This window comes from Cynocephalus volans, chromosome 8 (assembly GCF_027409185.1).
Source record: "Cynocephalus volans isolate mCynVol1 chromosome 8, mCynVol1.pri, whole genome shotgun sequence".
Classification (NCBI taxonomy): Eukaryota; Metazoa; Chordata; class Mammalia; order Dermoptera; family Cynocephalidae; genus Cynocephalus; species Cynocephalus volans.
In genome coordinates, this window is record NC_084467.1 from 14271405 (window position 1) to 14296741 (window position 25337).

The 25337-nt window shown below is 56.0% G+C and overlaps 1 protein-coding gene across 4 annotated transcripts in view; it reads left to right on the forward strand.

The window, feature by feature from the left end:
- The first annotated feature begins 3859 nt into the window (after positions 1-3859).
- Positions 3860-25337, forward strand: part of PAX7 (paired box 7) — a 98283-nt gene continuing 76805 nt past the window's right edge. For 2 of the 4 annotated variants that reach the window (XM_063106007.1, XM_063106004.1), the window contains exons 1-4: positions 3860-3944; positions 6527-6762; positions 7323-7452; positions 8302-8436. In XM_063106007.1, the coding sequence (XP_062962077.1) occupies positions 3860-3944; positions 6527-6762; positions 7323-7452; positions 8302-8436 (586 nt within the window). The remainder of the gene's footprint in view (positions 3945-6526; positions 6763-7322; positions 7453-8301; positions 8437-25337) is intronic. The other 2 variants (XM_063106008.1, XM_063106005.1) reach the window with 1 other exon arrangement.

The following is a 25337-nucleotide window of genomic DNA, read 5'->3' on the forward strand; positions in this document are numbered from 1 at the left end:
GCAGAAGGTCTTTCCAGGGATTCAGGTCTGAGTTACAGCCCAGAGAGCAATGGAGGCCCATACATACCTCAGGAAACCATGGAGATGGGGCAGGCGGGAGGACAAGACAGAGAGAAAGCCGCTGGGGACAAGTCAGAAAGGCAAGGAGGAAAAGAGAAAGGGGGACCAAGGAAATGAAACAGACAGAGGAGACCATAAGACACACTATGGAGGGCACAGAGAGACAGACAAAAAGTGTGTGTGTGTGTGTGTGTGTGTCTGCGTGTGCAAGAGACAGAAACAGAGAGGGGGTGGGGGGAGAGAGGGAAGGAAAGGGATAAAGCGAGAACTTTCCAGACCAAATCCAGCCCAACACACACCATCCGGACAGGAATCCCTCAGAGCCTCACAGCAGCGATTGGGGGTCTTAGGAGTTGATTAATGTCCCTATGGGGAGTGGATTTGGGCAAGGCAGTTAGCGGGGGTGGGGGGTGGGGGGGGGGAATGAAAGGACGGGGAGAGATTCCCCCCACCCCCAGCTGCAGCCGCCCCAGTCCCCAGGTGAACCCCCCTTTCCCCCGCTGGATGTGAAATCGCCATTTCACCCCGCCACACTTCTTAATTGTTGCAAAAATCATTTGTGAAATTGGTCTCCAACAGGCGAGAACGGCCACGCTCATTCCGGCAGACATCCCCCCTTCCTCCCCCTGCGCCCGCCCCGCCGGGGCCCACGGAATCCCCAAGCGGGGGAAGGCGCAGGGGTGGCGCGGCCAGCGCGGGGTCCCTGCTCCCGGCCCGTGTCGCTGTCAGTCCTCGGGTTCCCAGGGTCCCCGGGCGCCGGCCCACAGGGCTGAGGGCCCCGCACCGAGGTCCGGCTGTGCGCTCGCCCGACTGGCTCCGAGCCGCGCCGGCGCCGGCTGCGAAGTCCGCGGGGAGGGACGAAGCCCGGGGTCTTTTCGGAAACGCTCTGGAGGTCTTTCCTTGCCCGGGGAATTGACTAAAACACACACTCACTTCGTCCTGACCCCGCGCTTAGAGCTGCGCGACGGCCACATGGGCGTGACCCCAAAACAAACCCAAACCCAGATCCTCACTTAGAAGCTCACCTGGACTCGGACTGATACCAAACAGACCTACACGGACACCCACCTGCACCTAGACACGCACGGACCCCGGTGGAAGCCCCCTACTCACACGTGAACACACTGGCCCATTGCACAAACAGAGAGAAGTGGTGCCTTAAACCTTCTAATCAAGGAAGGAAATTCGTGATGGATGAATGAAGGAATGAATGAGAATGCACTGTGTGTAATACGTGTGTATATGTGTGTATGTGTACGTACGAGGGTACCTCGAAAGGGTTGTGGAAAAATAGAATTGAAGGATAACGTGACTTCTCCATGAACTTTTTGAAATAGCCTCGTATATGTATACTATCTACAGATATATATATAAAACATATAAAATATATATGCACCCCTGGAGGTCAAGGCAGACCAGGCCCCCCAGCAAGACTGGAGGTGCAAAGGGGTTACCAACTTCCCTGGACACACACATTATAACTTAAAGCCTCGTCTCCCAATCTTTCTTGGGGGAGGACCCCTATAACTCAGGCAGCCACACGGCCTGGTCCAGGTCAGGCACCCTGGGGTCCCCCTTTCCAGTTCTGAAGCTACTTGACCTTACCCTTCTCGATCTGGGGCCACTGGAGGGCATGAATTAACAAGGTTTTCAGCAGGGCCCTCATTCCCAGAAGGCTCCCCAAAAGTCTGAGGAGTCTCTCTCGTGCTAGAAGAGATGGGCGAGGAGGGAGTCTGTCACATGCTGAGAGGGGCAAAGGTCACAGGTGAGGGGAAGGGGAGGGGAGGGGACACACTGGGGCCAGCCTACGAGAGCCCCAGGCCAAGACGAGGCTGACCCCACCGCCAGGAGAGGGCGGGCAGGGGGTGAATTTGAGGGCTGAGTTTATTTTATTGTATGTTGCCTCCAGCGCTGGGCCGGAGACGCCCTTTCCCCGGGGAGACAAAAGGCCTGCAGTCGTGGCGTCCTGCCCCGCTGGGAGGGCGTTTCGCTCCCGGGACTCAGTGTCCCCATATTGGGGCTACTGGTCACTCTGGCCTCGGAGAACACAGAATTGCAAGACCTCGGATCACCCTGCCCCCACTCCCGACCATCTAATTGGGGCATCCCCGCTCCAACCCACCAGCAGAGGAGCTCAGAGTCGATGAGTTCAGAGGAGCACCGAGTATTGACAGGCTCCCTCCCCTCTCCCACCCCTTAGACCTCTAGATCGTCAGCACTGGCTTGATGTACGGCCTCAGGACACCCAACTACCCGCTAGAAAAGGGTTCAGGACTGTGGCTTGGGGGTCTGAAGAGAAGGACGGGGTTTACACCCAGCTGGAAATGGGTGGAGTGGGGGCTGGGAGAGGAAGAAAAGACACATCCCTAACATTTGGTGGACCCACTTTTCCAAGAATTAGCCCCAGATACGGTCACTCTGGGCTTCTCAGAGCTGCAGGAGGCCAGGCAAGAACCAGACACCAGGACTGTGATATTATGTCACAGAGAAAGTCCTAATCCCTCCCTGGAAGTCACCCCAGGTCATTTCCCAGTGAGCCCCACTTGTGGAAATTTCAGTGTACGATGAGGGAGAAGACGTGAAATACCAGTGGACTTTGACCCTGGGAGGCCAGAGAAAAGGCGAGAATCCAGAGAAGCCCCCGACCGGAGGCCGACATCCCCATAGAGCCGGGACGACGAGAGGCCGTGGGCGACCAGGGAGCTGAGGACTCAGCGGGTCCGGCCCATTCATCAAAGCGAGACACTCGGACAAAGTTGGCCCCCTCCCCTCCCCCACCCCCCCACTCCCCGGGCTCTGCTCCCTCTGCTTTCACGGGCGGTTCAAATTCTCCCCCAAAACGAGGTCGAGCCAGGGATTAGAAAAGAAAAAAATATATATATATTCCTTGGTGACTTCTTTTCGTAATCGGTCCTCTGCTCCCTTCCGCCCTGGCCCCCTTCCTTCCTCATGAATAAAAGAAAAGTCCGAACCTATCAGATCTGTCCACTGCCTCCTCCTCGTCCCCCTCGTCCTGCACTTGAGGACTTTGGCACAACTTACCCAGCTGAGCCCTCGCGCCCTCTCCCTTTTCCTCTTCTCTGCCCCGACCCCGTCACCCGCTGTCGCCTCCCCTGGAACCCCCGAAACCCGACGAGGCACCTTCTCTCCCCTCCTCAAGTCTTCTGGGGGGGGGTAGCGGGGGTGTGAACGCGGGTGTGCAGGAGAGTCGCGAGTGTGGTCTGGAGGGGAAAGGGACAGAAAAGGCGTGGAGAAGGGGGGTTGGGGACCGAGAGAATAAATACATAAACCAACACGACAGAGCGATCTCCCCTCCGCAGCCTCTCGGCTCCCAAACTTCGGCCCGGAGCGCGAGAGCCAGGAGCTCGCCGGCCCGAGGCTTGGGGGTCCCGGGTTCTGGCCGCGTCCCCCCGACCCCAGCCCCCGCTCCACGGCCCGGCCTCTTCTCCGCGGCGCCGCCGGGCGCACCAGCCCGCACGACTCGTGGCGCAGCCGAGCCGAGCCGGCCGAGGCGGACTTGGGGTTGGAGCGTTTGTTTGTCTGAACTTCCTTGTCGCCGCCTTCCCTCCCCCCCCCAACCTCCGCCCCCCACCGCTCCCCCCTTCCCAGCTTCTGGACGCGTCGCGCTGCAGCGGGGGTGGGGGGCTGGGGTAGGGAGAGTGTGTGCAGGGGTGGGGGAAGAGGTTAAAAAAAAAAAAAGACGGAGGAGGAGGAAAGAAAGAGATCGCAGCAGGGGTAGAGGGAGCGGACGCGAAGCGCTTTGGGCCGGCTCTGGATTTGTCCCCGGCGTGCTTCAAGGATGGCGACCCTTCCCGGCACGGTACCGAGAATGATGCGGCCGGCTCCGGGGCAGAACTATCCCCGCACGGGATTTCCTTTGGAAGGTAAGACTGCCCGGGCTTGCCTCGCCTCAACTGCTCCGCCTGGGATTCCAGGTCCTTGCAGAGGTGGCCGTCTCCAGGGGGTGGTGGCGGCGCCCGGGGTCGCACCGGGATCCCCTTCTTTTCTGGGTCCGGGTTCGGGGCGCGGGACCCGGGAAGTGTCTGGGACCGACACTTGTCCGTTTCTGCGTGGGTTTCGCTGACCCCCCGGACCCTGCTTCACAGGTAGCGAGCTGCTGGCCTTTACCCGCAGGGACGAACCCCTGGCAGATTTCAGCTCCTAGTCCGTTTTAGGTCCTAGTGAGTTTCAGCTCTGTCCACTCTTTTCAGATGTGTCTTTTCTGATCGCTTCTGGGCTCCGAGCTCGCTGGCTACCGGTTTTCTACTCTTGTCTTGAATTGTTCTTTTCATAACCAGGATGGTCTTCCAATCCCTTTTATTTCGAAATACCAACAATGTTTGGTGCATTGTACGCCTGAGCCACCAGAGGCTATCCGCTTCCATCAAAGCAACATTCAAACTCTCCTGCTTTTCGGCCTGGAAGCAAACTAATTTGAAATAATAAATAGGAATGCTATTTTTCCACCACCACCCCCAAAAAAAACTTTTCACCGGGCCTTCCGAAGTCTGGAAAACTCCCGGGAGAAAACCTCGAGAAGGCGAGAGGGCCCGGCAATGTGGAAACAAGGGGAAAGTGTTCGTTCTGCAACGTGTCCTTCCTAAATATCCAGAGCCCGGGGGACAGCAGAGCAGTCGGGCAGAGAACGGGTCCCCCACCCCGGCTAGGAGCACACGGCCCAGACCCTTTCCCTGCGTTTTTCTTGTTTTCTTTTTAAACTAATGGAAGGAAGCCTTCAACCTGTCACTGAGGGATCATTTGGCTTCTGGGGGTAGGGAGCCCGGGGTGTCAGCCAGAAGTGGTTAGAGATATGTGCGACTTTTATTTTTTTTTAATCACTCTTCTGGTGATTGCATGAGCCCCCTTGTGCGTGAGGAAGGGGAGAGAAGACAGGGAGCCGGGTGGGCGGGCAGGCGGCCTGCGATCTGGGGAGGCGGGGGGAGCCCCTCGGGCCGCGCGACGGCGCCGGGTCCCTGAATGAGACAGAGGCGAAAGAGAGCGGCTCCGTGATCAAGTGCGCGCGAGCGGCCACGCACGCGGGGGAGCGCACGAGCCCGGGGATTTGCCGCGGCACTCTCCTGCAGCGAATGCAAGTGAAACAGGCGGCCGGGGACGCGCGGCGGATTAGGACAATATTTGCCCAACATGACGCAGAATACTGAAGAGAGCCGAGTGCCGGTCGCTCAAGAGGCTCTTGAATATAAAGTTGGGCGCTCGAGAGCTCTCCAGCGCTAATGGCATATCCCGCCACGGAGACCGAGTGACTCTGACTTGGCGACGCACGATTTCTGATTAAAGCCGAGGGTGGCTTCAGACACCTACTTTTACAAAGAGAGGTGGGGGGACCGGGAGAGCGAGAGCGGGGGGGAGGTAGAAAGAGCTCAGCAGCCGGAGCCTCTTCTCGCCTCCTCCCTTCCAATTATACCGTCAGCTCCCTCCACTCGGGCGGCTGTGAAATCGTTCTAATCTTCCAGATCTCCGAAGACGCTGAGTCCCCAAATTGGGGGGATCGAGGCTGGATTAGTGCACCGGGTGTCCCCCAACCTTCTGTGAGGAAATTGTGTAGACTTTGCAGGAAGGCGACCGGGACGTTTTCCCCTCCCTAGCACATACCAGGGGAGCCTTGTCTTCCTGGTTGCAAAAGTTACCCACAGCCTGGAACTCTGGCCCATCTGTGTACTAGCCTCTCCAAGCCTGCAGGGACTGTTTATAGATTTCTGAGACTTGGTGAGGTATTTGATTTAGGAGATTGCTGACAGTAGAGTATGTCCCCCAATGGTCCCAAAACGAAATTAGAACTTCGAGAGTGTTTGGAAGCGAGGAGAGTTCCCCGAGGGACAGCCAGGTGCCCCAGAGGCAATGGCCAACAGCATTATGTCACTGGTCCCTCAGCTGTGCCCTGGCTGTTCAACCATGGGTAGGACAGCTCTCCTGCTCAAGACAGAGATATAAATGCTTGTAATCAACCAGTCCTTTCTGGCCCCTAATAAAATGAATCGGTCTTGACCGGTAGGAGCATCCAACTGACCAGATGGGCCACATTTCACTGGTTATTGGTCTCTCTGAGAGGCAGGCAGGCCTGAGGCCCAAGCTGCAGCTGGGGGACAGAGAGCCACTGGTCCCAAGGTCTCTAAGGCTCCGCCAGCCTGGCTTTGCTCTCTCACCTCTGCCTCTCTCCCTCCCCTTCTCAGGGGCATTCACATCCCCCAGGTGTGTCCTCATTCCTCCTAGTGTGGCAGGAGTTGGGGAACACAGCATCTTGGGGGATGCCTGCAACCATGACCCCTTTTTCCATCCCTGCAGGACCCTCCCACGGCTTCATGACAGTTATCCCCCATCTCTGAAGGAAGCTCCGCATGTCAGGGGTCTCGGGGCTGAAACAAAACTTGAGTCAAGGAGCGCACTCAGTGTGTCCTCCCCACCCTCACCCTGTGCTTCTCTCCTTCCTCATCCCCCCTCCCTCCAGTGTCCACCCCGCTGGGCCAAGGCCGGGTCAATCAGCTTGGCGGGGTCTTCATCAACGGACGACCCCTGCCTAACCACATCCGCCACAAGATAGTGGAGATGGCCCACCATGGCATCCGCCCCTGTGTCATCTCCCGCCAGCTGCGTGTCTCCCACGGCTGCGTCTCCAAGATTCTCTGCCGCTACCAGGAGACTGGGTCCATCCGGCCTGGGGCCATAGGAGGCAGCAAGCCCAGAGTGAGTGTCTTTGCCACAGAGTTTGGCAGGCAGCCCTTTCATGGGGGAACCTGGCTGTGGCCCCTCTCACTACCTTGTGTCAGCCAGTACCAGCGGGGTGTCTATATGCTTCCTATGGAAAGCACAGAGGGAGAGCCCCCTACTCCCATATATCTCCCCCATTATTTCCCAATTCTTAGAAATTTTTCAGGGATAGGAATAACTAAGGTCTAGATGTCCAAGACGCTGAGGCCAATGAGCCATCTCTGGGCTGTCCCTACATCTGCCCCAACCCCTTACCACCATCCCAGACCAGGGGAAATCTTTCAGTCTGGCCTGAGATGGTGAGGGGAAGCCCTAGGAGCCCTAATTACATTTCATTTTCTTACCTACTTCTGTCCCCACTCCAGCTGCCTTCCAGGGAGCCAGGTTTCTTGAAAGAATCAAGCCAATCTCGGCAGGGGGGCATGGCGACCAGAGCCACCAGCTTGGCTTGGGGCTCTTGGGAGGTTGATATTAAAAGTATTTCCCTCCCCCCACCCCATCTTCCCACTCCTCCTCTCCCACCTCCACCTCTGAAGCAGGTGGCGACTCCGGATGTGGAGAAGAAAATCGAGGAGTACAAGAGGGAAAACCCGGGCATGTTCAGCTGGGAGATCCGGGATCGGCTGCTGAAGGACGGGCACTGCGACCGCAGCACGGTGCCCTCAGGTGAGAAGGCAGCTGAGCCCGCAGAGCTCGCCCGGAGTCTGGGAGGTGGGAGACAGTGGAGGGGAGGTGACAGTCGTCAGGGAACTTGGAGAAAAGTTGGGAGGAAAAGGAAGAATGAAGGCAAAGAGAGTTCGGGCATCGGAGTGGATGCAAACAAGGATGCTGGAAAGAGGGAAAGAAGAGAGAAAATTAGAAAAGGAGAGAAAGGGAGGAGGGAGAGACGGAGGCAGGCAGGCAGGCAGGCAGGGGTGCAAGCTCACTTAGGTTGTGTACAGAGACAGCTCTGTCCTAGGAGGGTTGATGTCCACAGCGTCCCCGGACCCCCTTCTCTAAGTCATCATTTCTGTTCTGTTGCTACCTCCAGCCACCCGTGGGTCCCGTACTCGGAGGCCCCAAACCATGCTGCCTGTGGGAGGGAAGGTGGCCTGGTGTGTGCATGTACATGTAAGTGTATGCACAGGTGCATTCGGGCACGCAGGGCCAGGACACACACCTGAGCGTGGGGGTGATGGCAGCAGGGGCTGCAGGGACTCCAGGGACGCCCTGGGGCAGTGGGTTGTGAGCGCGAGTGCATCTAGGGTACGCGACTGTGTCAGGCACACACGTGTGCGGGGACGTGTATAGGAACGCACCGGGTGGGTGCGTCTGTCCCAGTCTTACCACCACGTGAGGGCCCCAGGAGGGTGACTGTGCTTCAGGTGTCAATGCTTCAACGGCTGTGTGTGGGAAGCGAGGGGATGTCTGCGTGAGCGGGGAGGAGGCTCCACGGTCCTCTCCCAGGGCCCCAGGCGGCCGCGCTCTCTCCTGCCCAACAACTTATACTCGCTCTTTTGCCTTTGAATTTCTGAGGTTTAGTGAGTTCGATTAGCCGCGTGCTCAGAATCAAGTTCGGGAAGAAAGAGGAGGACGACGAAACGGACAAGAAGGAGGCCGACGGCGAGAAGAAGACCAAACACAGCATCGACGGCATCCTGGGCGACAAAGGTAGGGAGCGGCCCGGCGCCCGCGACGCCCGAGCGCGCCTTTTCCCACGCTCCGTGCGCGGGAGGCCCGGGCCGGGCGCGCAGCCGGAGCCTCCTTTGCGCCCAGAGACCGAGCCGGGGCGCGGACGGCCCCTGCGTCCCCGGGGAGCGCGGCCGCGGGGTGCGGCTCCGTGCGCCGCCCACTCCACCCGAGCGCTCCGGAGCCAGCGTCCTGCGGGGCTTGGCGTTTGGGCTGCTAGTCCCGGTGTCGATCAATTATTTATAGGGAACTTGGGCAAGGGGGCGGGGGGCGAGGAAGGAGGAGCCGGCCCGCCGCTCCCTAAATGAATTTGTTAACCAGACCCGCACACGCTCTCTAAACGGTCCCTTGAAACCCCCTGACAGTTGACTGACCGCTGCAATCAATAAAAATGAGCCAGGGCCGCCGCCCCGCTCCCGGTCCCGCGTCGCCGGGGGCGGAGTCGGGGGCAGAAGGGTGCTTTGCTTTCCCCCTTGGCTTGCGCCGGCCGGGCGGGGAGGTGAGGCCGAGTTCCCAGGGGCTGAGGGTCGGAGGATCCTGTGGGGGAGAGATCCGGGCTCCACGCGCCCACCCCCCACGCTTTGCACGGCCTCCGTGCGCGGGCTGGAGCCTGAGCCCAGCGCCCCGCTTCTCCCGTGACCAGCTAAGGAAGGCGTTTATGTCTCAAGCGCCTGCACGCCCGGGGAACGGGATTATGCTTTTGTTTCTCCACCCGGGGAAGTTTTGGGAAAACCTTTCCTCGTAACTCCCTAGCGTAGAAGTTCTTCTTGAGACTTCGTACGTGTCAAGTGGGGACAGAGAGAGAAATAGAAAAGGAAGAACCAGAGTCACAGTGACTGACGGGGAGGAGAAGCACCCAAACACACACACACAGAGAGAGAGATGGCAGGCGGAGAGAACAGGAAAGACCACGGCCATGGGAACCTACAAAATGTTGGCTTTGGAAAAAGTAAGGGAATGCCCTGGAACCCGGAAGCTTGTACAGAGCACGTTTTGCTCCAGTATCTTTCCAGAGCGCGCCCCTCTCTAGCCCAGGTCTGTCTCCAGTTCTCAGTAGTTCCTCCCAACCTTGAAGATGAACTTCACAGACAAAGCCCGCTTCCAAAGACAACTCTGAGCAAGGCCCAGCCCCCACAGGCCTGTTCTGAGGGGGAAGGATTGGGGGGCGGGCAGCCCTGCGTGACAGCCGCCTGGAGTAGGAAAAGGGGTGGGCTATTGACATTCAGGGCCCCTAGTGGAGCTGCAGTCCCGCCCAGGACAAAAGGGCCAGGGAAAAATAGGAGCGGGCTGTGCCTGGAACCCTGCTGTGCCGGGCCTGCGGAGGGGCCTCGGGTCTGCAGCAGAGGCAGCCCTGCACTGCCAAGCAGCCCCTGGCTTGGCAAGTCAGCCCACAGCCCTGGGACCCCTGCGGGGAGACTCAGTCCTTATTTCAGTTCCTATAGGAAAGACACTCGTTGGACTTCGGGGGGAGAGGGTATAGAACTTTAATCTTTCCCGAACAAGTATTGCACAACAGACACCTCTTCTGAGAGTTACCCCAGAGAGAAGTGGAAGGAGGTTTGCTTCTATTTGGAGAGACTTTAGGGGTGTGTGTGTGGCGGGGGATGTCCAATTCAGCCTGTTAGGAAGCGAAAATAGATACATTTCCTCTGAGAAAGAAGGAAATGAAAGGAAGAGGATGTAAAGATCGTGTGGTTTGGGGGATCCCTTTGACTCATGGAAATTCAGGGGCTTCTAATGCTGATCTGGGCTTTGAAAACCAGCCAGCAGATGACTTCGCTGGATGGAGGTTTTCCCTGCAACAGAACCAGGAAGCTCCGAATCTCCAAGGGCTTAAGGAGGAGTCTGGCAGTTCCAGAAGGGGGCTGAGAACACAGGTGCTGAGTCTACAGAGAACTTGCAGAAATGAAGTGGTCTCCTGCAGTAGACTGGTGTCCAGAAAGCCCCGTGGTTTTTGAGTGACAGTGGGTACATTAGGCACTGTGATTGCGGGCTGGATGGCTGTGTAAGCGCATGCATCTCTCAGTGTGACTGTTTACCATGGGTCTTTGGATCAGAATGCTATGTCTGTGCAAGTGGGATTCTGCATAGGTGTGCGTTGTGATTGTACACGGATGTAAATGGGCAGTATGACAGTGCAGATGGGAGAGGGCTGTAGATCCCTCTGTTGACAAATTTTCTTGGTTTCTGAATTGAGTTCCTGGGCCAGTGGGCCGGCATCCCGATGAACCCATTTTCTCTCTCCCAGGCCCCAGACATCAGTTTCATGGCCAAGTTAAAGGTGAAAAGACCTCCCCACCTCCACCTGAGTTGTCCAGGTTGGAAGAGTTAGAGATACCCTCTGGGCAGAGCAGGGGGAGAGGTGCCTACCCACAACTTTGTTTTGGCTTCTTGCTCTTAAAAAATGCTTTCTCCAGGGGGAGTTTGCCCCTCTCATGGCGGGGAGCCACCAAAGAAGGGGTTTAAGAGCTCTCCTCTTTAAGCACTAAAGAGAGATCCCTCCCTGAGTCCGTTTTTTCCTATCGTCCGCTTGGCATTTAATAATGTTAAGACTTATTAGAGCTGGTAATGAAAACTGGGACTGCTGAATAGGAAACTGTGTTGGAGAGGGGTGTAATAGCTTCCAGGCATGGTAAGAAACTATTTATCCGCAATCAGTCCCCACTCTCAGAGTTTGAAGCACAAACGTTAAGTTGAAGGGTTTTAAAGCAGATTAAATTGAGCTTTTATTTCTGTGCACTTTCATCTCTGAACAGCTCACTCCTGCTCCCCTTGGGCTGATATTCATGAGGCTGTTCGTTTTTTTTTTTTTTTTTTTTTTTTTTTTTTTTCTCTTATCCTTGTTAAGACTGAGTTATTAGGATTGTTGGTTGTGAGAATTCTCAGACCGCTGCTGATAGGGGCTCCCACCAGGCTCTGCTCACCCGAAGGGAGAAGTGGACATTTCTTTGCCTCATGCACTTAGACTCTCCCCTCTTTACCTCTTTCTCCAAGGATCAGGGGATACACATGCCAGGGACCCAACAGGAAAAAGATTCAAGGACGGAAGGGAAAGGAAAAATTTTTCCCAGAGTCTGAGCCCAGAGAGATTCTTGTGGGGAATTTGGTAGGGGTTTGCAAAGGGTCAAACCATCTTCTGTGGGAGTTCAGGGAGTGAGTGTGAGGAAATAAGCAATAATATAAACAAGAGTAACAATTACAAACAGTAAGAACACCAAAGCCTCACGTATCTGACAATGCACAAGTTTAAGCCGAAACTGACCAGATCAGACCGTGGGGGCTCCACACTGGTCTTTAGGGTAGAAAGCCCAGCGGGGTTACAATTAATGTGAAGTATGGGGAGAAGTTACGAGAGGAGAAGAAGAGACAGAAGAAGGAAACACGTTCTTCTCTGAGGGTAACACCCTGCGGGTGCCAGAGTTTAGCGGGAGAATTTGCAGACTTCCTGGGTGTGAAAGACCATGGGGTGGGGGGGGTGTCACGGGGTGGGGGGGGTGTCACGGGGTGGGGGGTGTGAAGCAGATTTGTTTTTCTTTGCATTTTTCCTTCATTTGTTCTTAAAGCAGCAGACTTCCAGGTGTGGAGTGGGAAATGACGGGGAAGGATCGGAAAGGAGGGGAGAGCCCGAAGTGTCGGTTTTAGACACTTGTAAAAGGAGGTGGGAAACAATTTAATTTGGCAGCGGCGATAGCTGCTAATGCGGTTTTCGGTCGTTCGCTACACTGGAGGAAGCTGTTTTGATTGTGTGTACAAGGACCTGCCAAATTTAATTAGGCTCCGGGGGAGCGAATGAATAGGGGAAGGGGGGGCACGGCTCCCCTCAGCCCACCCCATTTTTTCGGCTTCACACCTGGAAGGGGCCTTGTTTACCGGATCGGCGAGAACGGGGGAAGGGGAGGGGGCGGAGACGGAGAGGGGCCTGGGGACCAGGGGGCGAAGGAGGGGACGGAGATAGTCCATTTATCAAGGAACAATCTGCCGTGATTGAAACCAACAAGTTCCCTCCTCTGTAAATGTGTGTTTAGAGAGAGGTAATTGACACTCCACCAAATCAAAGGATTACCCCGGGTTGGCAATCTAATCAAACGGAGTCCAGGCGGGATTTGAGGCTGTTCAGAGGGGGATCAGCTTCGCATAATGGGGGGCTCGGAGGAAGGTGGGAGGGTGTCAGGCGATTCCCCGGCTTTAGACAGCGCTCCGTGGTGGATATTCCGGGAGACCCGAGGGAGACAGGGAGGGGGCCCGGCAGAGGCTCCCCCACCACCCCCCGGAGCCGGGACCGTGGGGCGATCGGCGTGGGGCGCGCAGAGGGGGTGTGGAGAGGGGGGCTGTCCGGGCGGAGGGGGCTCCCGGCGAGGGGCCGAGCCCACACTGGGCTGACAAGACTCCCCCTTTCTTCCCTGCATCCCCCCAACCGAAGAAGAGAGACGTGGGGAGGAGGAGGAGGGGGCTGAGACGAACGAGGCACAGCGCAAGGAGATAACTGTGACAAAGGCCAACAGTGGCGCGCGCGCGCCCGCAGCCCCAGAACCCGCGGTGGGCCAGCAAAGTCGGCAAACTGCTTGCCAGATAAACTCGTGCCTAAATCGAGTGTGACGGGCCAGGAGAGAAGAGACAGAAGGACATAAGGTTGGAGGGGGAACGAACGAGCCACGATCTAACAGAAGACATTTAGAAAACAGACTTGAAACAAGGGAGAGCAGGCGTGCGGGGAGGGTAATTATCCGCCCCCAGAGAACGCGGGGGTGCGGGGGGGGGGGAGACGTCGGAGGGTTTGCAGGGAGCCGAGGAAGATCTGTGCGTTTGGGGGGCGTGGGGGCTTGGGGGGACTCCACAGGGAGCCGGGAGAGGTCCCTGGGGCGCTCCAGGAAAGGGGCTTGGCTCCCAGATTGAGGTGCCCCACGCAGCCCCGGTCTCCCGAGCGCAGGCAGGTCTCCACCGGGTGGGGTCCCCCGCGGCGAGGGCTTTGGGGGGTAGGTGTTCACCCCCAGGGCACGCACCGCCACACACCGAGGCGTTTGTACCTAAGAGAGTCGTGTGCGCGGCGCGGCGGTGGAAGGAATTAGATATTTACCAGTTTGAAATAAGCCTGGCTAAGAAGAAGAGAGAGAGAGAGAGAGAGACTGAAAAGATGAGGCTGGGGGAAGACTTCAAACGAATTCATCATTTGGAATGGTGGAGGGGGGATTTACCAGACAGTATTGGGAAGTTATTTAGATATTAATAACACATTTTCCTGAGGCGCGACCGCGGCAGCCATCTGTGCTGCTCTCCGAGCTATTTGGCTGGGTAAAATATGGGCGTCTCAAATGTTGGGAAGAGATAACGCAATCAGGCTAACCCTGGTCCTAAGACTGCGTCGCAGCGTTAAACCCGGATTAACCTCCCCCCCACCCCACCCCCACCCCCGCCGCCCCCTCCCCCCTTTCACAGCTTTCCAAATTTTCAGTGGAATTTACATGGAAGGATTTAAAAGCACATATAACAGTAGCCTTAAAGCAATAAGGTGATTATTGGGGCTTTTTATTTTTTTTTAAAGTATGTCTTTCTGAAAATGATAGTTGTCACACTACGTATATATAAATGATTTTATATAAAAACATATATTTTTATGTAGGGAGAGAGGGCTGAGCAAATGAGACTTTCTTCCGTATTACGCCTTTAGAGTTCCTGTGTACCATCATTCTATCGGCAGCAGCAAAGTTGACGAGTTCATCCTATACTGTGGAATAAGGGCACCTAAAGATCTAAACGTGAAGTGCACACGCTCTGGCCCTGGAAGCTCATGGTCTAAGCTGGACAGAACTCACAGCCCAGAAAAGAGAATGACTGGTGAAGCAAAGGGTTCCTGCTCAGAGAGACCCCAAAAGGAAGGTTCTCCAGAGGCTCTGGGGCCTTGAAGGCCGTGACTTAGGGGAGGTGGGGGCACATTCCAGGAATTCCAGAAAAATAGCTCTTTTTCTCCTCCCACTCCAGACTAATGGGGGTAATTAGGAAACCCAGTTGAGGAAGGGGATAAGAGGCCCTTGGAAGACCGGGATGCCCCCTCAGTTTTCTTCTGTCCTGGGCCTTTCCTCTTCTTTCCCCCTTCCCCCAGCTCTGGCTGAAAGAGGAAAAGGTGGAAATGGGGTCAGGCTTTCTGACCTGCTCTGGAGCGATTGGCCCCGGCTGGGGTCGGGCGGGGGGAGGGAGGGAACTCTCCTTCCCAAATCGAATCAAGGCAGAACGGTGACCTAAGGGGGAAGTTTTGCCATTAGTAGATAGATCTCTCCAAAACTTCAAACAAAGTGGGGTGGGGGGGGAGGCGAGGCAGGGAAGCAGTCAGGGGGCGAGGGGGGAGCTTCGAGCGTGCAAAGGGGAGGGGCCTGGAGGAGGAAGAGAAGGGGTCGAGGGCAAAGGGGAGGTGAGGGCCAAAGGAAGGGGTGTGGGGCAGGGGATGATGGGGGGGGTGTCGGCTGCCCTTGGAACTTCAGCCCCCGGAGAGAGGAAAACGGTGCGCGGAGGGGTGAGGGGAAGCGTGCGCGCCCCAAGTCCAGCTCCAAAGAGGCCCCGAGGGTAAACCAGGGAGCCTTGGGCGCGCGTGCTCGGGCCCCTGTTCGGCAGCTGGGTGAGGGCACTGCGAGAAGTCGCGGCGGGGCCCTGCCAGTCTGCGACTGAAGAATCGGTCCGATTTCCCCCCATCTGCGGGTCACCTCTCGGACCTTTCCGTGATTTGGTCGCCCGGGCCCGGGAGGTGCGCTGGGCCTGAGCCCCAGTGGAGACTAAGAGAGGGGTGGGAAGAGGCGGTGGAGACAGAGAGCCACAGAGGTGGGACGAGGAAGCGAGTCAGAAAGGGCGAGCGCGTCCGCAGAGAGCGCGCAGGAAAATTCCGGGTGAGAAAGACCCCGCGCGGGAGAAGAGACCTGCGTGGAGAGCTTGGGGACGCAGAGACAGGCGGAGGGGCCGAGCGAGGTGCTGAGCTGCAGCAAGAGAGACAAAGAGACGCAGAGTCACCGAGAGGCTGGCCCTGGGACGGGCAGATCAGGAGAGACAGCGAGACCCAGCGCAGAGCCCGCGGGGGAGCGCGGGCCGAGAGGGCGAGCCGCTGCCGCCCTTTTGATCCTCCGCGGCTTCCCCTTATCAGAAGCGCTTTCGGTGACACTGGCACAAAGGCAGTTCATCATATTACAGCGCGGCCCGGCGGCTCGCTGCGATCCCGCCGCTTAATTAGAGGCGAGCGAGCCGGGCCGGCGGGGCGGGAGGGAGGCCGACCCCGAGGCGGGGGCCCGGGCTCCGCGCTGCGAGCCGGGGCGCTGGGAAGGGGGCCAGCCCGCGCGCCTGGCAGGTCGGGACGTGGAGCGAGAGGGACAGGCCAGCCCGGGTCTCACTGCCCGGAGAGTGAGGCTCGCGCGTGGGGTTTAGCAGCCGCCCATTCTAAATTGTTGGCTTTGGGAAGGGGGTGGCGCGCAGGCCACCATCTCTATTCCCAGGCTTCAGACGCAGCAGACGGGAGGGCCAGTAAGGGCGAGGTGACAACCCAGGGCGAGCTGAATGCTTTCTGCTGTTCTGGGTCCAGTTCACCCACTCCAGTTCCCCGCGGCTGAGTGTTTAATTCTCTGCACCGACCGCCTCTCTCCTGATGTCCTGCTGAACTCGCACGTGCCGGGTTAGAGGAATCCCGAGAAGCAAAGCGCACTACAGTGAGTGTTCTAGTGTCCTTCCTGCCCCCAACTGACTAGCGATGTCATCCTGGACAACTCACTCAACCTCTCTGGGCCTCAGTTTCGCCTCATGAAAAGGCAGAGAATTAGACTACGACAGAGGTTCTTATGCTTTTGGGAGATCCTGGACCCCTCTGAGGACTGGATAAAAGCTAAAAAATAAAAAAAAAAAATTTTTTTTTTAAAATACCCGGCCATTCGCACACGTTCATACAGGCAGAACTCTGCATACAGTATAATGGGGTCCCTCGGCCTCCGGAGGCCACACTGCATTTGGTATGGACTTCACATCTGCTGTTTCTTGATGACTCCAGTATTCTCCAGGGAGCTTCTGATTCCAGGAGCGGGGAGCCCAGGATGAAGGGCTGGGGTGGAGGCTGAGGGCCTGCCCTCTGTCTGGCCCTGGCTACCACCTACCCTTTCCAAAGCAGGTGTCAGGTCCCACTTGGTTGTTGGAAGGGTCCTTTCAGAAGCATTTATATGCGGAGGGAAGCATATATGCTATGCTCCCCCTTTGTCTGTACCACCAATAAAAGAAAAGTGTTCCTCTGGGGGGTGAATGTGTGCGAATTTCTTCATTCATCCTGTGAAAATTTTGTTGAGCACCTACTAGGTGCTGGGCACAGTGTTAAGTGTCGGGAATACCTGAGACATCATGAAGTTCCCTGGCTTTATGGAGTTCTGAGCCAGGTGGTGGAGACAGAAAACAAACAAGCCAGCAAATTAAACAGACGCGTCTCAGAGTATGTGTGTGTCGTGTGTTTACCTGTGTCCGTCTTCTCGAGGGTGCGAGTGTGCAGGTCCGTCCGTGAGCGCAACAGCAGCGTGTGTTTGGGGCTGGGACTGAATTTGAGGCTGGGGCTGATTTGGCAGGCAGCCCCCGAGCTGACCTCTGGAGCTGCAGGGTCCGCCGGCCGGGGCCTCGCTGAGCCAAGGGTTGGAGGGGAAGGCGGAGAGGAGTAGCCCAGCCGCGCGGCTTCCGAGCTTCTCGCCTTCATTGCGCTCTTTGTCTGACGCCTCGAAAACCAAAGATCAAAGAGGCACCCAGACCGGGCAGAAAAAGGGGTGGGGCGGTGGGCACGAGAAGTAGCTTGCAAAACTCCATCCTCAACTTTTCTGGGGTCCTTTCTGTGAGACCCAGACCTGGCGGAGCCCCAGCCGAGTGGGCGGCCGCCTTTGCGCAGGGCTCTCTCCACGGTCCCAAGCCTGACCAGGGTGACAGGTGGCGGGTTCGAATTCAAGCCGCAGGTCTTTGGGTGACTGGTGGAAGGGAAGAGAGGGCGACATTGGGGAGAGATGTGGCGGGATGTGCGTGTGTTTGGGTGGTGTGTTCTGTATACTTCTGTACGGACGTCGTGGGTCTGGGATCAAGCCTTTTGGTTCCCTGGAAACTTGTCTTAAAGTCAGTGCCGGATTTCTCAGGGCTGCATGGACACAAAAATCGAATTCGAGCTCGAGTTGGCCTACAAGGCGACAGTTTGGGGGTTAGTTGGGGTGGGGAGGAGTCCTAAGGAAGCTTCTGGAACCCCCTCCTTCCCAGCAGAAGCGTGCAGAAGCTCCTGTCTCCCACGCTGTCTTGTAACCACGGGCCCCATTCGTGTCGCCGTCTGTCGCAGAACCCGGCGCTTTCCTGCCACCGCACCACCCGCCCCAAATTAGGGCCCCCCTCCCGCGATCCTCGTCCTCGCAGTTTTCCTCTTTGCCTGACATTTCCGAGGGTCCAAAAATCCGGTAGGAAAAAAGAAATTCCAGTGGGGCTGGGGGGCGGAGAACGGACGCAGCTGGGAGAAGCCCTCTTCCTTCTGCTTTTTGGCACCTGCCCCCCGCCGGCCGACGCCTCCTCCATTGTGCTCTCCCCCGCTGCCCCCCAACGCCCGCCCCCGCCCGCTGTGGCGATGGGGAAAGATTCTGAACCATGGCAGAACCCCAGCATTTCCGGGCTTGGTTGGAGGTTCTCGAGATGAACCCTAAGAAAAGAGGCTCTGGAACTTTCTTGAAGAAATGGAACTGAATCTCCCTTCCTCGAGGGGACAAACTGCGTTCGGGTTGGGACTTTCCCTTCGATGGCTCGTCCAGGCGACACCAGGAGGTTGCACCGGTGCGCTCGAGCTGCGCGCCACGGGCGGTGACTGCTGTAAACGGCCCTTTGCGTCTTTCTCCGAAAGACCCCGTCTGTCCCCTCCCGGGTGCGCCGTGGGTGTGAATCCCCGGAGCCCATCCTCTGGCTGCTGCCCTGGCGGCTGCTTCTGGTGCTTGAGCCTCGGTTTCCCTATCTGAGCACTGGGGATAAGAGCCCCTCCCGGCATCCCCGGGCAGGAGCCAACTAGAGCCCAGGCGGGGGACAGGCAGGGGACAGGCAGAGGCTCAGAGAGCTTCCCTCCGCCCCCGTCTCCCCCCTCCCCGTCGCCCTCTCGGCGCAGTCCCCGCTCGCGCCTCAATGGCCACTTTAGAAATACAAACAACTTTAGAAAGAAAGTAACCAAACCCCCGAAAGGGGCTTTGAAGGGGCGAATGCCTGGTGGCGCTTTACTGGGGTGTGGGCCGAGGCCCCGGCCTAATCCCGCTTTCATTTCCACCGACGGCCGCGGGGGAAGCGCTCCCGGCCTCCCGGCCCCTCAGGAGGCTGATTAGGCCACAAAGAGCCCCCATTATCCCGAGAAGAAAACCGGGGGGCGGCGCGGGGCGGCGTGGCGCGGGGGGGAGCGGGCCCGCCCGCGCCCGGGCTATTGACTTAGTGGATGAAGTCAAGAGCGGGCACGCCGGGGACCCGAGGGGGGAGGGGACGGGGACAGGGGGGAGGGGTGGCGCGGCGCGGGAGGGGGCGGGGGACGGAACAAAACAGGACGCACAAAACCCACAACAAAACCCAAGCTGGGGCGAAGGGAAGCCAGGCCCGGGTGGAGGGCTCCTGTGCGCTGGGCTTCTGCTGGGTCAGCTGCCCCCGCCAACCCACGCAGGGGAGGGGGAGCAAAGGAGCCGGCCCCGCCGTCCCTGCCGCCTGGAGTCGCTTGCTTGGGGGAGGGGAGGAGGAAAGGAGAAAGTTACAGCCATTGAAGCACTGCGCTGCCACTAGGGGCTACGTGGCTTGGGCACAGGGCTCTGCCCCTCAGGCCTTCCTTTCCTCCTTTGTGAACACAGGGAGTTAGGTACAGAGGTCTCCAAAAGTCACCGCAGTTGTGGCCCCCTGCGGGTCTGTGATCTGCGATGTCTGAGCTGGCAGAGGCCGCTCTTCTGAGATGCTGTAGAGGAGGTGCCTAAATTGGGGGGAGGGGAGAGATGAAGGAGAGGGAAGTGGATCCTGGAGCCTGAAAGATCTGGGCAACTCTAAGAGCCTCAGTGTCCTCTTCTGCAAAATGGGTCCATGGATGACAGCCTCAAAGTACACCGGGAGGAGCAAAGGATACACGAGTAATTACATAAGGCACAGGTCAAATTGAGCAGCTGCATAAATATTACTTCCCAATCCCTTCCTGTCTCCCCTTTTCTTCCAAGGCCTCTTTCAATCTAGAGGTCACTCTGTATGACTTAAGAAAGAATAGGGACCACCATGAAACAAATGGGTCTGCAAATCCATAACTGATCACCTAATGTGGGCAGGAGTGGGGGCATGTCCAAATGAATAGTATCCCCCTTTATCTAAAATCTGAGTCAGGCTCCTCTTCCAGCAGAAGGCTGAGGCAAGAGGGCAGGAACACACAGAGCCAGTTCTTGGGGCCCAACAGACACTGTCAGATGTGTGGAAGGACTTTTCTGTCCCCTCCCAGGTAGAAGCTGGGCAGCTTTGGCCAGTATGGTGGGGAAGGTGGGCTTGAGCACTATTTGGTGACTGAAGGAGATGGTGAAAACACCCTCCAGGTACACAGGAGGCAGGTGAGGGTATGTGACAGCCTCCGAGCCTCACCTGACTGGTCCCCAATCACATTCCTCTTCTATCAGAGCTGCCCCACCCCACCCCAAGACATCTCCTTGAAATAGAGTAGGTATAGGCGCTGACTAGAATGACTCGGAAGTGCTTTGAAGGCATCTTGGATGTTCACCCTTCATTCCACAACTATTTATTAAGCCCCTAGCTTGTGTGGGCTGTGCTGGGGAAGATACCCCCAGAGTCCAGGTCATAGACTCACCAAAGGTTGAGTTAAAGAGTTAGGACTTATCCCAAGGGCAGTGGGAAATCATGAAGGGGGTTTCAGCAGAGGAGTACCGGACTGAGCAGAGAATGTACTGGAGGTGTGGAGAGACCAGCTAGGAGGTTACTGTGGATGAGTGGAGACATATTTAGGAGAGGGCTGCCCGAGCTGGGAATGGAGAGCAGGAGGAAAGCAGCTGTCCTGGAGTCCTCCCACTCAACGCCCAGTGTGCTGAGCCCCTGGTTGGCTACTAGGTCCATTCAAGGGACCTTGGGATTCCTCTCCAGGTTAAGAGTCCCAAAGGGTGGAGTCAGACTTGAACAGGCCTGAGAGGTCATCTGGCCATTGTACAGATGGAAAAGCTGAGGTCCAGAGGGAGTGACGTGAGTGAGCCCAAAGGAGGTAAAGGTCGCCCTGGTCTGCTGGCAGTTGCGCTGGTCAGAGAAGCAAAATAAGCCAGTGGAAGTCTCACTTCCAAGAATTAGGAAGGCACAGGAGGAGGACAACCAGGGAGATGTGGCCCTTTCCCATCCCTGCAGCCCATCACCCTTTGTGTTTAATGTGAAACAAGCTTTAAAGTTCCATTTCACAGAGGAAGAAGCTGAGGCGCAAAGCATCAATAGCCCAAGGAAGTAGGGAGAGAAGGGTTCTTTCATAAGAGGGTCTGCACGACCATGATGCCTTTTCCCTGAGAGTCCTGACAGGCACCAATCCAATTCCCCTTCTTGCCCCGTCTGGACAATTGCAGCCCCTGCACCCACTCCCATTCTTCATGAACCCCAGATCCTCAGGCCCAGGACTGTGTCTCAAGCCAGGACCACCCACTATCCCCCACACTCCCAGCACCCATGATCCCCTACTTGGATCTTGGGACTCTCATGCCACATTGTCCTGCGAAAAGTCCTCTTAACAGCAAAAGAAAATAAGCCCAGAGAGAAAATAATCAGATCGTGGCTGGAGTTGGAATTCAGATCCTTATGTAAATGGCCCCATGCAGAGGCCCTGGCCTGAGCACTAACTGCTGTGTAATTCTGGATGGGCTAGTTCATTTCTCTGGTCCTTGGTCCTTTTGTCTGAACAGTGGCATGGCAGGATCAGCCTAGTAGTTTTCAAACTGTGTTCTCTGGAGACTTGGGATTTTGGACAAGAGCTTCAGGGATGATCCTTGGAGCTCTGATACTCCAGGCATATATGCATTGCAGGGAAAGAACTAAAAAACCAGCCTTTTTCCCCATTGATAGAGGAAACTCAGGTGAGGCAGGGCTTTGTCCTAAGGAAGAGCAGGGACCACCTCCCATCCAAGGCTAGGAGGCTGAGAGAGAGACGCTCTGTTTACTTCTGGAATCAGAGCCCCCAGGCTGTGGTTATTGGTCTTCAGAGATAAGGTGATACTGCTTATCTGGTGACAAATGATTCCCCTCCTCTTCTATTCCCCTGATTAGGGAACTTTCTCTCCTGGCTGGGAGGTCTCTTTGGAAGAACAGTCAGGGCTGGTCTACAGACACTGAGGTCTGCTCTTGAGTCCCTGCCCCCTTGCTGTGTGACTGGGGGAGGCAGTTACCCTCTGTGTTCTTCACTGGAGGGCCTGGTGGTGTGACTGGGCTGCAGTACCATCCTGGAACAATGCCAGAATGGGGATTCAGTGCAGAATGTGGGAGATGGAAAAGCCTGGAGTCAGGAGGGCAAGGGGTGTGCCCCAGAGTCACCAGGTACTTTTGCAAAACGCAAACACCTGGGCACTTTCTCAACTTCGAGCACCTGAGGGCAGTAGCTTTTGGATAATCTGACCAGGTCATCCTGATGGCCACCCAGTTGAAAGCTTGGTGCAATACTCCATTTTACAGATGAAGAAACTGGAACCTGGAGAAGGGAAGGGACTTGTGACCCTTTGCACAGCAAATCCAGTGCAGAGTTCAAACAGGGACCCATTCTCCAGACTGCTAAGCAAGGCACCATGAATGGAACATTCTTCCAAAGTCTCTGGGACCCACACCTTTTACTATTGTCACCTGCCCCAACTGAGTGTCTGTTCTGCCAGGGCACCATGCTAGGCTAGGAACAATGGTGCTTGCAGGGCAACACTTCTGCCCTGTCCCGCTGTCCCCAACTCCTGCCCATGCCACTGGATGGTCTTCCAGACACTCACTTTCAACTCAACTCTGGGCCCTCAGCCCTTATATCCAAAGGCAGCTACAGTGCCACCAAAGTGCCCTGGACTGGAGCCAGTGAGACCTGAGCTCTGCCTCCCTGCTGGGGTCCCTTGAACAAGTCCTGAGCTTACCTTCTGTCTACCTCAGTTTCCTTATCCAGCCAGTGGGGAGAAAGATTGCAAAAGGAGCAGGTGAGCTAAAACACAGAAAAGGTACCCAGCACACAGGAAGTGCATGATTAAAATGAAGTAGGACACCTGAAGATAATTGGTGTGGAATAGCTGATTCATAATGGTGTGTAAGATTTTCCCACGTCAAATGCAAATTGTTTTATCAGGGGCTCAAAAATATATACGCATAGATTTTTTTTCCATATGTTTTTTGAAAGATTCTTTGCAAAAGTAATGTGAACATATAAAACTTCAAATCATAAAAAAGCATATGAGATAAAAATTTAGAATTCTTTTCTTTCCCTAGAAATAACTTTGTTGAGTTTGGGGATATAGTTATCTAGATTTATTTATCTCTCTATATATTTGTATCTGTATCTACATCTGTATATATTTAAAGGAAAGTGGTATCACATCAACTTAACCTGGGGACTATGGAGGCTTCAGAGGGTGACCATGCACCCTCAGAACTGAATTGCAATCATGGGTACGGGTATGTACCTGTGTATGTGTATTTCCCTGGAGAGGGATCCTTAGTTTCACTGAGTCTCCCAGAGCTCAGGGTCCCCAAAAGGTTAAGCATCCCGGGTTAGAAGATCTGCAGGTGTTTGCCCTCTGAAAGCCCCCTGGCCCCCACCTCCCTCCAGGCCCCTCAGTGCCTCCCCCTCCTCCTCATGCACCTGCTTGGGCTTCCGGCCTCTTTCCCTTCAAAGCAGCAGGCTGGGCTTTACCTGCCTGCCTCGGAGAAAAGCAGCCTGGTTTGAAAGGGGAAATGGCATTTCAGGCACTTAATTAGACCCAGGACAAGAATAGAGGCTGGCTCTTGGGTCAGGCCAGGGGGGATTGTTGGGGGATTAACACCCAGGTAAACCCATCAAGGCTCACCGGCCCCCTGGCAGGAGGCGGCCAGAGAATCACAGGCAGCAGAAAGGTTGGGTCCACTGGGCCAGCAGCTTGGGAATCACATTGCGGACAGGGGCGGATGGGGTGTGTGCATCAAGAGGGTTTGCTGATTTGTATTCCTAATGGGGTTCCCAGCCCACATTTTTTCTTTTTTTTTTTTTCTTTTTTCTTTTCTTTTTTTTTTTGCGGCTGACAGGTATGGGGATAAGAACCCTTGACCTTGATGTTAGAATACTGTGCTCTAACCAACTGAGCTAACCAGGCAGCCCTCAGCCCTCATTGTTAACTTGTGTTTGGGATTGTGAATTGAGGATCCCAGTTGGCCGTGGGAGTGTGTTGGAAGGTCAGTGTCGCCATCCCTGATAAGGCAGAGCTCACTGTGTGTATTTTGTTGTTGTTGCAGCTATACTGTGCACATGTGGTTACTGATGGATCATATCTGGGGAGTCAGGAAGCAAGTGGAGTTTCTTCCTGGTTAGACTGTGGAGGAGGGGTTGTCTTTGGTTTTGGGGTACGTGTGGGTATGTCCTTGTGGTATGAAGTGTGCTGACTGAGAATGTATTCAGGTGTGTACAGTTGTGTGGATATGGGTGTGCAGCTGTTGGTGATGGGAGGGTGTACCCTGGTATGTCACCACAGACCAAGGGATACATATACTCGTGTGACCTTGTCAGTTCCTCTGTGTCCGGGTGCAGGTCACTGGGTTTGTCTATGGCTCCAAATGTATCTGCACACACTTTACAGATAGGAAACGAGGCTTAGAGAGGTTAAGTCATCTAGCCAAGAAGTGGCTGAGCCGGGAAGGGAAACCAGAGCTGCTTTCAGAGTCCAGCTTCTTTTCCCTGCTCCCCAGGAAAGGTTTAAATGACAACAAAAGGTTTAAATGCCAGCATGCGGCGGTGACGCCACCTTCGGTCAGGGGGTCTGGCGGACGTGTGTGCTGTCACATGCATGTCCCCCTCCTTGTTCTGGCATCTCAGCCCCTGCTCATTCCCCGGGCCCCCAACCCAGCCCTGTCGCACGAGGGCCTTTCTTCCTTGGGATTGCAAATATGCCAAAGATTAACGTCCGCAGCTGGCTGCAGCCCTGAACAATGGTGAGACCTTGGAAGTGAAGAAATCACCAGAGGAGCATGGGAGCCCTGTCCAGGGAGGCGGTTCGAAGTCTGCCCGCTTGACTTTGAGTGACCCATCGCCCCCACTCGCCAGCTCCAAGCTCCTGGCTGGAAGGATAAAAGAGTCTGTAAAGAAATTCTCACCAGAAAGAACACTTCACACAAGCCCACCACCTTAGACCACTGATTAGGGGAAAGTTAAAGAAGGGGAGGGACACTCCCTCTCTGGGGGAAATATCCAGTCAATAATCACACATGGGAGAGAGACAGCGAGGTGGGGAGGGGGCTGGAATCCTAGCTGGATGCTGTGACCCAGCCTGAGAGGTGTCAAGTCTAACTGTTCTCCATAACAAACAACAAAACACGGCATAATAAAGCCAAACCAACACATATGAATGCAACACCTTCCTCCTTTCTAAATCTCCACTCACCCCTTCCTCCTGGAGAGTGGCAAAGGTGGCAGATGCCGCCTCAGAACTTTACAGTCTACCCGGGCTAATAGAGGGAAAAAAATACACATCGGGTGGGCTGGGAGGTAGCTTGTACTAATTTGCAAGGCTGTAATAATTAGAGATGAACAGATCATGCTCATTTCCAGCTGGGATGTAGCTCTGGAAAGCAAACGTGGAATTGCAGAGGATGTACCATGTGCCGGGCATAGCCCCTTTAATCCCCACCACCCTGGGAAAGTCACAGGTTTTACTAATCCCATTTTGCAG